Source organism: Corvus moneduloides, chromosome 6, assembly GCF_009650955.1.
Source record: "Corvus moneduloides isolate bCorMon1 chromosome 6, bCorMon1.pri, whole genome shotgun sequence".
Taxonomy (NCBI): Eukaryota; Metazoa; Chordata; class Aves; order Passeriformes; family Corvidae; genus Corvus; species Corvus moneduloides.
In genome coordinates, this window is record NC_045481.1 from 1906272 (window position 1) to 1917633 (window position 11362).

Consider the following 11362-nt stretch of genomic DNA (forward strand, 5'->3'; position numbering starts at 1 on the left):
GGCATTTTGACAAGTTTCTGATGATTTTGCAATCTGTAAAAATTAATTACTTGGGGAAAAGAGATTTGGGGGGAGCACATTTGTATCAAAAAGGCAGTTTTGTGACTGGGTATTTTAACAGCCTCATTTTATGTGCTGAACTCCTTCCCCTCCTTTTTTGGGGAGGGGGAGTTCAGATGCCCCCTTGAGCCCCAAGATTTGATTTTCGGGGAGATTCAGGTGCCCCCAAGGTTTGATTTGGGGGTTTGGGATTGCTTTGGTGGGTTCAGATGCCCCCAAGGTTAATTTGCAAGGGCTCAGGTGCCCCCCAGGTTCATTTTGTTGGGTTCAAGTGCCCCCAGGGTTAATTTTGGGAGGGCTGAGGTGCCCCCCAAGTTTAATTTTGGGGTTTCTCAGGTGCCCTTATGGTTAATTTGGGGAGGTTCAAGTGCCCCTGAGGTTAATTTTGGGGTTCTTCAGATGCTCCCAATGTGAATTTGGGGGGTTTCAGATTCCCCTGTTAATTTTGGGGGGGTTCGGGTGCCCCCAGGGATAATTTTGGGGTTGTTTGGGTGCCCCAGTGTTAATTTTTGGTGTGTGCAAGTTCCCCCAATATGAATTTGGGGGGTTTAGGTGCTCCCAGTGTTAATTTTTGTGGGTTCAGGTGCCCCCAAGGTTAATTTGGGGGTTGATCAGGAGTCCCCGATGTTAATTTTGGGGTGGGTGCAAGTGCTGCCAGTGTGAAATTGGGGGCTTCAGATATCCTCATGGTTATTTGGGGGGCTTCAGATGCTCCTAATGTTAATTTTGGGAGGTTGAGATGCCCCCAGTGTTAATTTTTGGTGGGTTCAAGTGTCCCCAGTGTGAATTTGGGGTGGTTTGGGTGCCCCCGATGTTCATTTTGGGGTTATTCAGATGCCCCCAATGCGAATTTGGGAGATTCAGATGCGCCCAATGTTAATTCGCGGTAGTCCAGGTACCCCCAGGGTGAATTCTGGGGTAGTTCAGGAACCCCCAGTGTTAAATTTGGGGAGTACGGGTGCCCTCAGTGTGAATTTTGGGGTGTTCAGATGCCCCCAGGATGAACTTTGGGGTAGTTCAGGTGACCCCAGGGTGACTTTTGGGGTGTTCAGATGCCCCCAGGATGAACTTCGGGATGTGCGGGTGCCCTCAGGGTGAATTTCGGGCTAATTCCGATGGCCCCAGGGTGAATTTCGGGCTAATTCCGATGGCTCCAAAGCGGGTTTCGCGGTGCCGCTGCCCCGCGCCTGCGCAGCGCCGCCGGAAGGTGCCGCCCGCCCGGCGGATGTTGCGGCGCGGCCGCGGCTGAGGGAGGGACGGCGGAGGGGCAGCGCCGGGGCCGCGGTAGGAGCGGGACGGGGCCGGGGCGGCTCTGAGGGGCCGGGGCGGCTCTGAGGGGCCGGGGCGGGCGCGGGCCGGTAACGGCGGCGGGCGGGCGCTGCGGGCGCGATGTCGCGACAGTTGAGCGTGTCGTGAGGAGCCCGCCGGGCCCGCCCTGCGCTCGGGCATGTCGCGACAGAGAACGTGTCGTGAGGAGCCCCCGCCTGCTCGCCGCGGTGTGTGAGGGGGGTGGGCAGAGCGCGCAGGGCGCGGGGGCTGCGGGGAGCTGAGGGGGAAATGGCTGAAGGGACACGGCCCAGCGTGTCTGAGGGGTAAAATTAATCATATAATATTATACGTATATATTATATATAAATATTATATATGTGTTACTTCTCCGAGGCGGTGAAGACACCGCTAGCTCGAAGCAGGCCGGTTTCACGGAGCTGTGGGCAAGGCTTGCTAATCTAAATTAGAAATCGTAATTAAAGCTCACAGATAACCTCTCGAAGGTGGTGCGGCGTCTCCGTCGTGGGAGTGATTAAAATTAAACAGCAAAAGTCCCTCGGGAGTGTTGATGGGGAATATCAAAGCCGGAATATCCAACCCTGGAGTGCAGGGTGTGATTGTCTCACTAAGGTCCTTTTCCCTGGCTTTGGATGCTCAACCTTGGGCTGTTTGGTGTCCCTGAGATTTGGATCTTCCCAGGACAGTCTGGGGTTGGGCATTCTGCATGGATTTGGAGCAGGAACATTGGTTCTGTGGAATTTTGCATAGAGTAGGTGACATTGTCCTGCATTGAGGGTTTGTGTGGGGAACACTGAAAAGCTCCAGGATTTGCTGCTGTTGTAGGCAAAGCTGTCACATTTATTCCCTTTTGCATTGGGTTTTTTTGACATCGTGGAATGGTTTGTGTTGGGAAGGGACCTTAAAGCTCATCCAGTCCCACCCCTGCCATGGCAGGGACACCTTCCACTGTCCCAGGCTGCTCCAAGCCCCAGTGTCCAACCTGGCCTTGGACACTCACAGGGATCCAGGGGCAGCCACAGCTTCTCCGGGCAGATCAATTAAAGTATTTATAGATAAGATTTTAATTTTTTTTTTTTTTTAATGGTCACTTTGGCTCACATTGGCAACTGAAACCATCATAAACTGAGTACCACTGATGAGTCCCCACCTGGAACTTTCTTGACTCATGGAATAACTTTTCCCAGTGAAACATCAGAAGCAACAGTGTGTAGTTTCTCCTGCTTTTTTTTCCCTGTTTTTCCAAGCCCCACACTGTGCCAGGGTGGGTTTAGGTTGGATTTCAGGAAAAGGCTCTTCCCCTAGAGTGCCCAGGCTCCCCAGGGAACGGGCACAGCCTCGGGGCTCCAGGAGCACTTGGACAGCACTGCCAGGGATGCCCAGGGTGGGATTGCTGGGGTGTGTGTGCAGGGCCAGGGGTTGAACTGGGTGATCCAGCTGAAGGAATTCCGTGTCCCTGTGTGTGTAGCACGTCCCGAGATGGCCGATGAGAACGAGGAGCTGCCGGCGGACGAGGAGCTGCCGGCACCGGCCGAGGACGGCTTTGAGCAGCTGGAGAACGACAGCCCCGCCGAGCGCAGCGGGCACGTGGCCGTCACTGACGGGCGCTGCATGTACGTCTGGGGAGGATACAAGGTACAGCTCCTCTGGAACAGCCACCCACCGCGCTGGGAATTGTGTCCCATCAATCTGGGAGTGACTCTGGGAAATTATTCCTCCCCCGCAACACAGCAGCTCCAGTGAACAATTTGTAACACGACATCAGGGTGTTTTGCAACGTTGAAATCAATCACGAGTGTTAAACCTTGGCAGATACACGGATTTTGGGGTGTTGTTTGCCTTTGGCAGCTTGTGAAGAGAATATTGTGTGATTGGAATTGTGCACCCTAGGAGTGGTGATTTTATTTACACAACTGTATTTTGGGTGTTAAGGATCCCGGGGTGGTGGTTGTCACACTGGGGGTGCGTGTGCTGCAGCACCACAAAATCATTTCAGTGACAAAATCATTGTCAGTGAATTCAGTAAATGAACTCCTGTCATGGAGGGGGCGGGGGAATGAAAAAGGAACTTTTGGCTCATTTCTGCTCCCTGGCTTGGGCTATAAAATAGGGGCTTAACTTCATTTACCCCCATCTGGCTCTGCTGGGAACTGATTGTCCCCAGCAGGTGCTGAATTAGGCTGATTCCTGCTCTCCGTGCAGGTGGGAGGTACAGGAGTGTGGGAAGTACAGGCACTGCTCCTGCTGTGATCTGTGCTGTGATTAGGTCCCAGAGGGGTGTAAACATTCCCAGGAGTCTGTAACTCCGTGTGTCAAACATCCTTCTAACACTGCTTTTCCTTCTCTGACCTGTCCTGCAGAACGCCCAGGTCCGGGGATTTTATGACTTCTACCTGCCCAGGGATGAAATATGGATCTACAACATGGAAACTGGAAGATGGTACAGTAAATCATTAATTTGGGGGAAAAAATTAGATAAATCCTTAAACTGGTGTGGAAAGCACACTGAGGGGCTGAGCAGGGAGAGTTCCATGACCTCTTTGTTCCCACTATCAAACTGTTGCAAAAATGTGTAAAAGATTTCAGATTTGGGTTGGGTTTTTTTCTGTGAAAACATCAAGTAAGTTTTCCTAGGGTGAAGTAGGAGAGGCAGCAGGGACAGGCAGCCCGGATAGGAGTGTGTGATCACCACTGGGAGGTGTTTTGGGATTCCTGGGATAGGATGGAGCAGCTGGAAATTGTGTTTGTACCACTTTTGATTCCAGTGGTGGTCAGGGGATCCCTGTTGAGTTTCTGGCCTTTCCAGGAGTTGTTTTTAAAGGTTGATGCAGCCAAAGAAGCTCCTCAGTGCTTTGCAGGAAGTGGGATTTCAGCCGTCCTCCCAGCCCTCCCTGAGGTCAGGGACAGCCTTGGACATGGGCTGGAATCTCCTCTCTGTGGTTAAGACGTTTACAAACAGGAAAAATCCAGGAGCAAAGTGAAACCTGCAGTTTACACAGGTGAATCCTCTTTGCCTGAGGATTCTGAGCATTCCAAACTCCTGAGCTGGGCAGATGGGATTCCTACCCCCAAAAAACCCATCTATTAACTAAACTGCCTTTCCCCCACCCCTCCATCATAGCAGGGTAGTTTTGTGAATTGTTACACCTGAAAAGGTGGGAAGAACTGAGAACTGAATGTCCACAGCGACCTGCTGTGAGTAAAACCCTCCAGATAAACCCATCCTTGTTCACTGTGAGCAGGTGAAACATTCCAGCCTGTTTTTCCAGGAAGAAGAGCAAGACAGAGGGAGATGTTCCCCCCTCCATGTCTGGCAGCTGTGCCGTGTGTGTGGACAGAGTGGTTTATCTCTTCGGGGGTCACCACGCACGGGGCAACACAAACAAGGTCAGGAATTCCTTCATCCCATCCTTTCCCATGAGGATTGTGCCCTGGAAGCTTCACAGCCCTGCAGGAACACCCTGACCTGGCACTGGTTCTGTTCTTGTGCAATTCCCCTTACCAACTGGATTGTGTCCCTGCCTCTTGAGTTTGCTGATTTTAAGATGGGAATTTCCAGAGTTGCCTGAAATAATGTCAGGAACTGATCTGGAACTGGTCTGGGGTGGCTTGAAATGTTTCTCTTTCCTGGAGTCTGTGATAGTCCCAGAGTCCCAGAACCATTAAGGTTGGAAAAGTCCTCCAAGATCATCAAATCCAATCTTTGACCAATCACTGCCCTGTCAGCTAGAATTAATTAATGATACTTTCTGATAGTCTGGCAGTGTGATCTAAATTAAATAGTTTTGGCCTTTATAAATACATTATTTATATATTTGAACATAAGATCTATTTCATACGTAAATATAAACTAGAAGGAGTTTGATGGAATTTTTGCAGACAGTTTGAAGCAAATCTCATTTGTAAGGTGTGACTTCTCCCCTTCCTGCTGTGGCATTCTGACATTTCAGTTCTTTTATGTAACTGTAGCAGCTGGTTCTCTTCCTGTACAATTATATAAATGCAGAGAAGGGGTGATGCTGTAAAACCCTCCACTTTGTAAACTTTTAAACCATTTTTTACTTGTAAGACAATTGTACTCTGTACACACCTTTATTGTGTCCCACAACAGCTTTTGGATGCTGAAACTCAGTGTCCATAACCCTGTTAGTGGTGTAAAAAGTGTTTGAGTCTGCAAAAAGGGTCAGGATTTGCAAATCCATATTTTGTTCCCAGTGTTTTCAGTGCTCTGGTTTACAGCTAGGAAAAGAACTTTACTTTTATTACTGTTTCTATACCAACACATGTTAATTAAAAGTTACTATTTGAACAGCAGACTTAAGCTTTGAGCTGTGTGAGTTAAAAAAACTCTTTTTATTTTCCCAGTTCTACATGTTAAATTCCAGATCCACGGACAAAGTGCTGCAGTGGGTGAGAGTGGAGTGCCAGGGGGTGCCCCCCTCGTCCAAGGACAAGCTGGGGGTGTGGGTGTACAAGAACAGGTGAGGCCCCAGGGAGAGCTCTGCTCTCTGCTGGCTTCTCCCTCCTCCTCCTCCTCCTCCTCCTCCTCCTCCATGCAGTCCCTGTGGCACTGGCTGCAGATGTTCACCTGGAGAAGAGAAGGCTCCAGGAAGACTTCAGAGCCCCTTCCAGTGCCTAAAGGGGCTCCAGGGGAGCTGGAGAGGGACTGGGGACAAGGGATGGAGTTGTGGGTGGTTAGTTAGGTGGTGCAGATTGTTTTCTGTCACTCCATAATCCTGTAGGAATTTCTGGCAAAGCCATGCCAGTTTCTAATACAGGCTAAACCCCAAAGATAAAACTTGGAGGTAATTCCCATTTAAACCCCAGGAGAACAGTGTGGCAGAGGCCAAAGTGCAGTGACCAGGCAGCACACCCTGACAGCTTCATAGATCTGGAAGTGGAGCAAAGCTTGGAATCCTGAGGCTGGAAAACAGCTCCAGAGGGATTTGATGTGGGTGGGAGGGTCGGTTAGGCAACAAACAGAGCCCCACACCTGGAAAACCAAAGGAGCTCCCCTGGTTTTCTGAGCACAGCCTTTATATTTGTATTTGTATTTATATTTGTGTTTATATTTGTGTTTGTATTTTTATATATTTATATTTTATAACAACAGATGTGACAGAATTTCTCACAGCTCTTGGTCCATGTTTTCCTCCAGGCTGATATTTTTTGGAGGCTATGGCTATTTTCCTGAAGGGAAACAACGCGGAACGTTTGAATTCGATGAAACCTCTTTTTGGGTAAGTAACCCTGGAAGTCATTTTTATTGCAGCTTTTAATATTTACTCAGTGCTTATTAAAACTTGTTGCTTCTTTATGGTTTGTTTTTTTTAAAGAATTCAGGTCTTCCTAGAGGATGGAACGACCACGTGCATGTTCTGGACCTTGAAACTTTCACTTGGAGCCAGCCCATAACGACGGTAATTAATGGTCTGCTGTCAGTTAATTAAGTCACAGCTCAGTAATGTTATTCAGTAGTGTTCTTGGAGCCATTCGCACTGAATTTAAGCCATTCATTTAGACACATCCACTCTCCAAAAAGAGGAAATTTGCCTTTTATTTTGATCTGTCTTCATCCATTTTTTCCTGTCACTTGCTTCGGTTCATGCTTCAGCTGCGCTGTGCTCCCGGGGAGCTCAGGACAGTGAAATGTGTGGTTTGCTGTCACCCTCACTGCCAGGTGATGGCTGGTACCTGTCCCTGGGGTGCTGAATTGTGTCAGGAGAGAATTAAACACTCCTAGTTGCAGATACAAACATTTGGAGTGTCCCAGGAGTGTTCAGGAACAGGGAAATGGGGTAGTGTTGCCACAGGGTTGGAGGAAATGAAATATGAGACAAGGAACTCCAGACTGCCAAAGAATTGCTTTGGTTACTTCATACAGGTCTCAAGTAGTTCAGAAACTCAAGAAAAATTCTGTTTAATGGAATCCCAGAATAGTTGGTTGGAAGGGACCTTAAAGCTCATCCAGTCCCACTCCTGCTGTGGACAGGGACACCTTCCACTATCCCAGGCTGCTCCAAGCCCCAGTGTCCAACCTGGCCTTGGACACTTCATGATTTATGGATATAAGGATTTATTATGTCACTGTCTCATTTACAGTCTGTCTTCTGTGGCTGAACCCTGTGCTAAAAGCAAAATTTATACACTTCAAGAGGGAAAAAATAAACCCCATTTTTAACGAGTTCTCTCATCTCCCATCCATCAAAAAACCAAGTCTGCACACAGGATGATTTACTGGCTGGGTTTTTTCACTCTGTTCCTTGCTGGCCTTAAATCTGAGTTGAGTTGAGCCTTTCTTGTCCTCTGGTGACTGATCTGTGATGTCCCTGTCCCTTTCCAGGGTAAGACCCCGTCCCCTCGAGCCGCTCACGCCTGTGCCACGATTGGGAACAGGGGTTACGTGTTTGGAGGCAGATACAGGGTAAGCCCAGCCCAGTTTAACCTGTGATACCCCAAACCTCATCAGGAGATTTGAACCACGCTCTGCTTCATTGTAGGAGTCCAGAATGAACGACTTCTACTACCTGAACCTGGACACGTGGGAGTGGAATGAAATGTGGGTACTCAGACTTGAGCTGTGTAAAATTCTTTGTGTCTAAAGAAATTAAACCTGTCCTTGGGTCACTGCAGTATCCCGCAGATAGCTGAACAATAATCAGAGCAGGAAAGAGCAGCAGGATTTTATTGTCCCTCGTGGTGATTTGGGGTGTTTTTATTGCAATCCAGACTCACCCAAGGCATCTGCCCTGTTGGCCGATCGTGGCATTCCTTAACACCGATTTCCTCGGATCACCTCTTCCTCTTTGGAGGATTCACCACGGACAAGCAGCCCCTGAGTAAGTCATTCCAAAGGGATTTGGTGATGGCTTTGTGCTCTGGAACAGCTGTGCACAGGAGCTTGAATGATTGCCTTGAATTCCTTCTAAATTCCTCCTGTGTTCTTGTGATCCAACTCCTCATGGATCCAACAGCTTCTTCCACAGAGCAGGAGTTGCTGAGGGTGTGGAGACACCAAAACTTCCAGCAATTCATCTGCTCTAAAAATTTTATCTAATGCAAATTGCAATTAATAACAGCTTTACAGTTCCCCACCCCTGTAAACCTCTGTTACATTAAACACCTGTCATCAAACAGGAGCCAATGTTTTATACGGTTTGTTTCCTAAACTATTTGATTTATCTAAGAGCAGAAATGGGCTGTGCTACACCAGAGTATTTGTTTATTGCAGCAGCTCACAGGACTGACAGAATCGTGGCTTTATCTGGGATTTTGCTTGTTTTCAGGTGATGCCTGGATTTATTGTATCAGCAAGAACGAGTGGGTACAGTTTGAGCATAACTACTCTGAAAAACCAAGGTATGGCAGACAATTCCCTGGAAACTTGTTACAAAAGGGGTGTGGGATCACCTGGTGGTGGCTGTTGGAGAGAGGATGTTGGTTTCTCCTCACAGCTCTCCTTTTCCATGTGTCCCAGAGGTGCAGGTTGTTGTGTGCTCCCAGAATCGCAGTGAGTGCCACACAGGGCAGGTGCTGCCAGCAGCCTGTGAAACAGCAGGAAACACAGAATTTAGGGTTTGATCCTGGGATTTATGGTTTGATGTGGTTGCAGAGGCCTCTGAACTGTGAGTGCCAGCACCAGAGCTAACTGGAACCAGTGTCCTTGCTCTGCCAGCAAACCGGGAACAGGTCGGTGTCACCAAGGTCCTGGCCAGAGGCTCATCCTGTGCACACCCAGGGCTGTTCTCGGCTTCCTGCTGAGGAAATAGGAGTTGGTGACCTGCAATTTAAAGCCCCAAAACCTCTGTGAGGCACGAGTGTGGCATGGAAAACACGAGTCTTCCTCCCTCTGCTTTGGGAAGTGTTCTTAGCCAGGTTAAGGAGTTGAAAGCAGTGATGCTTCCTGGTTTTCCCCCTTTGGCCTGGCTGGGATGAGGAGCTGGGATTTTGGGTTAATGAAGTGCTGCGTTCTGTTCCCAGGCTGTGGCACACGGCCTGTGCCAGCGAGGAGGGCGAGGTGATCATCTTCGGGGGCTGTGCCAACAACCTTCTGGCCCATTCCAAAGCTGTGAGTTGGTTTTAAGCTTTCCTTTCCCAGGGGATCTGCAGTGCTGGATCACTCCAGCATCCTGATCTCGTGGGGATCACAAAGAAAGCCTGAGAGGGAAATGCTTTGCTCCTGTCCAAAGTCCCTCAGTGCAGATGTCTGAAGGCTTGGAGACCTGAAGGCTTCCTCCAGTGTCCCTGCCCAGGGCAGGTTGGAATGGGATGAGCTTTAAGGTCCTTCCAACCCAAGCCATTCTGGGATTCCCTGATTCCATGACTGTGTGAGCCTGGGCTGCTTTGGCTCCTGCTGTGAACCCACAGAACCAATTCTCCCTCTCTCTCCCACCCTCCAGGCTCACAGTAACGAAATCCTTGTGTTCTCCCTACAACCAAGATCTCTCGTCAGGTAAGAAAGCGAGACCTCAACGTGGAACTGTCGTGTCCCAGCTTAGCTGGCAGGAGGAAATCCCTGGGAGGGTGGGGAGGCCCTGGCACAGGGTGCCCAGAGCAGCTGTGGCTGCCCCTGGATCCCTGGCAGTGCCCAAGGCCAGGTTGGACATTGGGGCTGGGAGCAACCTGGGATAGTGGGAGGTGTCCCTGCCCATGGCAGGGGTGGGATGGGATGGGATTTAAGATCCTTCCAGCCCAAAACATTCTGTGATTCTAAGACAAGTGGGGCAGGGTTACCACTAGACCTGTTCATGTTCCTAAAATACTGGAAAGCATTTCCTCTACCAAACGCTGCCAGAGCAGCAGCCAGGTGTGAGGATGGAGCAGGATTCCCCTCAGCACCTTTGGCACTGCCGACAGCACCCCCAGCTGTAAGGAATGAGCTCCCCGTGCAGCCCCATCCCTGCTGACAGCTGCCCTGTGTTCCCAGGCTGTGCCTCGAGGCTGTGATTTGCTTCAAGGAGATGCTGGCCAGTTCCTGGAACTGCCTGCCCAAGCACCTGCTGCACAGCGTGAACCAGCGCTTCGGCAGCAACAACACCTCGGGCTCCTGAGCCCCGGCCGGCGCGGGGCTGCCCTGCCCACAGCCATTAAAGGTGTGTGCTGAACCCTCTCTGTGTGTAGGTAGTCGCTTCTCGCCCCCCCCGTGCATGTGAACGGCCTAGAGAGAACCTCTTTTTGTGTGAGATGTTCCAATAAATGTATTTAATGCCAGAGGAGACAGAGCCTGAGCTTAAGCTGCAACCAGGTCTGGGGTTGTGCACCCTGAGGGGGTGAGGCCAACCCCGAGAGCGGGGGGGGGCGGTCCATGGGGACAGGAGCTGGGAATGCTGAGCACACCACGACTCTGGAGTGTTGCTTTAGTGGAGGCTGCAGGTCGTGTTTAGTCCACAGCTTCATGTTTTGTTACAAATGCTTAAGGTCAGAGAAGCAGGATCTGGAAGTTGTCCCGTTGTCGGTCCATAAACTGTCATAAACCTTGAGATGTTAAAGCACCACTACTCTCTGCTTGGCTGTAGTTTGGTTTTTTTTGGAATTTTTATGTTGTGGAACTTCAATTGTGAACCTTAGGTAGCAGATATTCTGCCCTGCGAGTGTAACTGAGAGTGCTCGTGCCTGTTCCCTGCACCTGGAGCTGCCCCAGGGATGGCCCCTGGCTGTGGGGACATGGAGAGGGGCAGCCCTGCCCCAGCTGACCCAGCTCTGTGGGGACATGGGGGACAGGGCCAGGCTGTGCTGCTGTGGGGAAGGGGGGATCGTGTTTTAAGCTGTCTTCAAAAAACAATTAAAAACTTTGACTTGTAGAACAATTCCTGTGCTGTAATTCCTGAGAGATCCCGTGGGTTTATCCTGACTCCCAGCCCTGCTCTTCCTCACCTCCACAGCGTTCTGACACAGCTGGGCTGGGGGGATCTGGGCCTGCACCTTCCCTCTCTCCACAGCCAGGGAGTATTTGGGGGAAAACACAATTCCACCTTCCCAAAGGAAGCATTCTCCACTGGAACTGCCCTCCTGGAGG

General features: G+C 50.1%; 1 protein-coding gene across 1 annotated transcript; it reads left to right on the forward strand.

Annotated features, from left to right (window-relative positions):
• Positions 1–1255: 1255 nt before the first annotated feature.
• Positions 1256–10851, forward strand: KLHDC2 (kelch domain containing 2). Its single transcript, XM_032113343.1, has 14 exons — positions 1256–1344; positions 2816–2982; positions 3708–3787; positions 4617–4734; positions 5713–5828; positions 6506–6587; positions 6684–6767; positions 7691–7771; positions 7848–7906; positions 8077–8186; positions 8634–8706; positions 9328–9415; positions 9747–9799; positions 10274–10851. Exons 2-14 carry the CDS (start codon positions 2827–2829, stop codon positions 10395–10397), a joined length of 1224 nt encoding a protein of 407 aa, XP_031969234.1. The 5' UTR covers positions 1256–1344; positions 2816–2826; the 3' UTR covers positions 10398–10851.
• The last annotated feature ends 511 nt before the right edge of the window (positions 10852–11362 follow it).

Excerpts from the sequence above, each read along its gene's own strand:
- KLHDC2 (XM_032113343.1), top strand. The coding sequence starts at position 2,827 with ATGGCCGATGAGAACGAGGAGCTGCCGGCGGACGAGGAGCTGCCGGCA. Across the intron at positions 2,983-3,707 it reads ACGTCTGGGGAGGATACAAG|AACGCCCAGGTCCGGGGATT; the intron begins GTACAGCTCCTC and ends CCTGTCCTGCAG. Across the intron at positions 8,707-9,327 it reads AACTACTCTGAAAAACCAAG|GCTGTGGCACACGGCCTGTG; the intron begins GTATGGCAGACA and ends TTCTGTTCCCAG.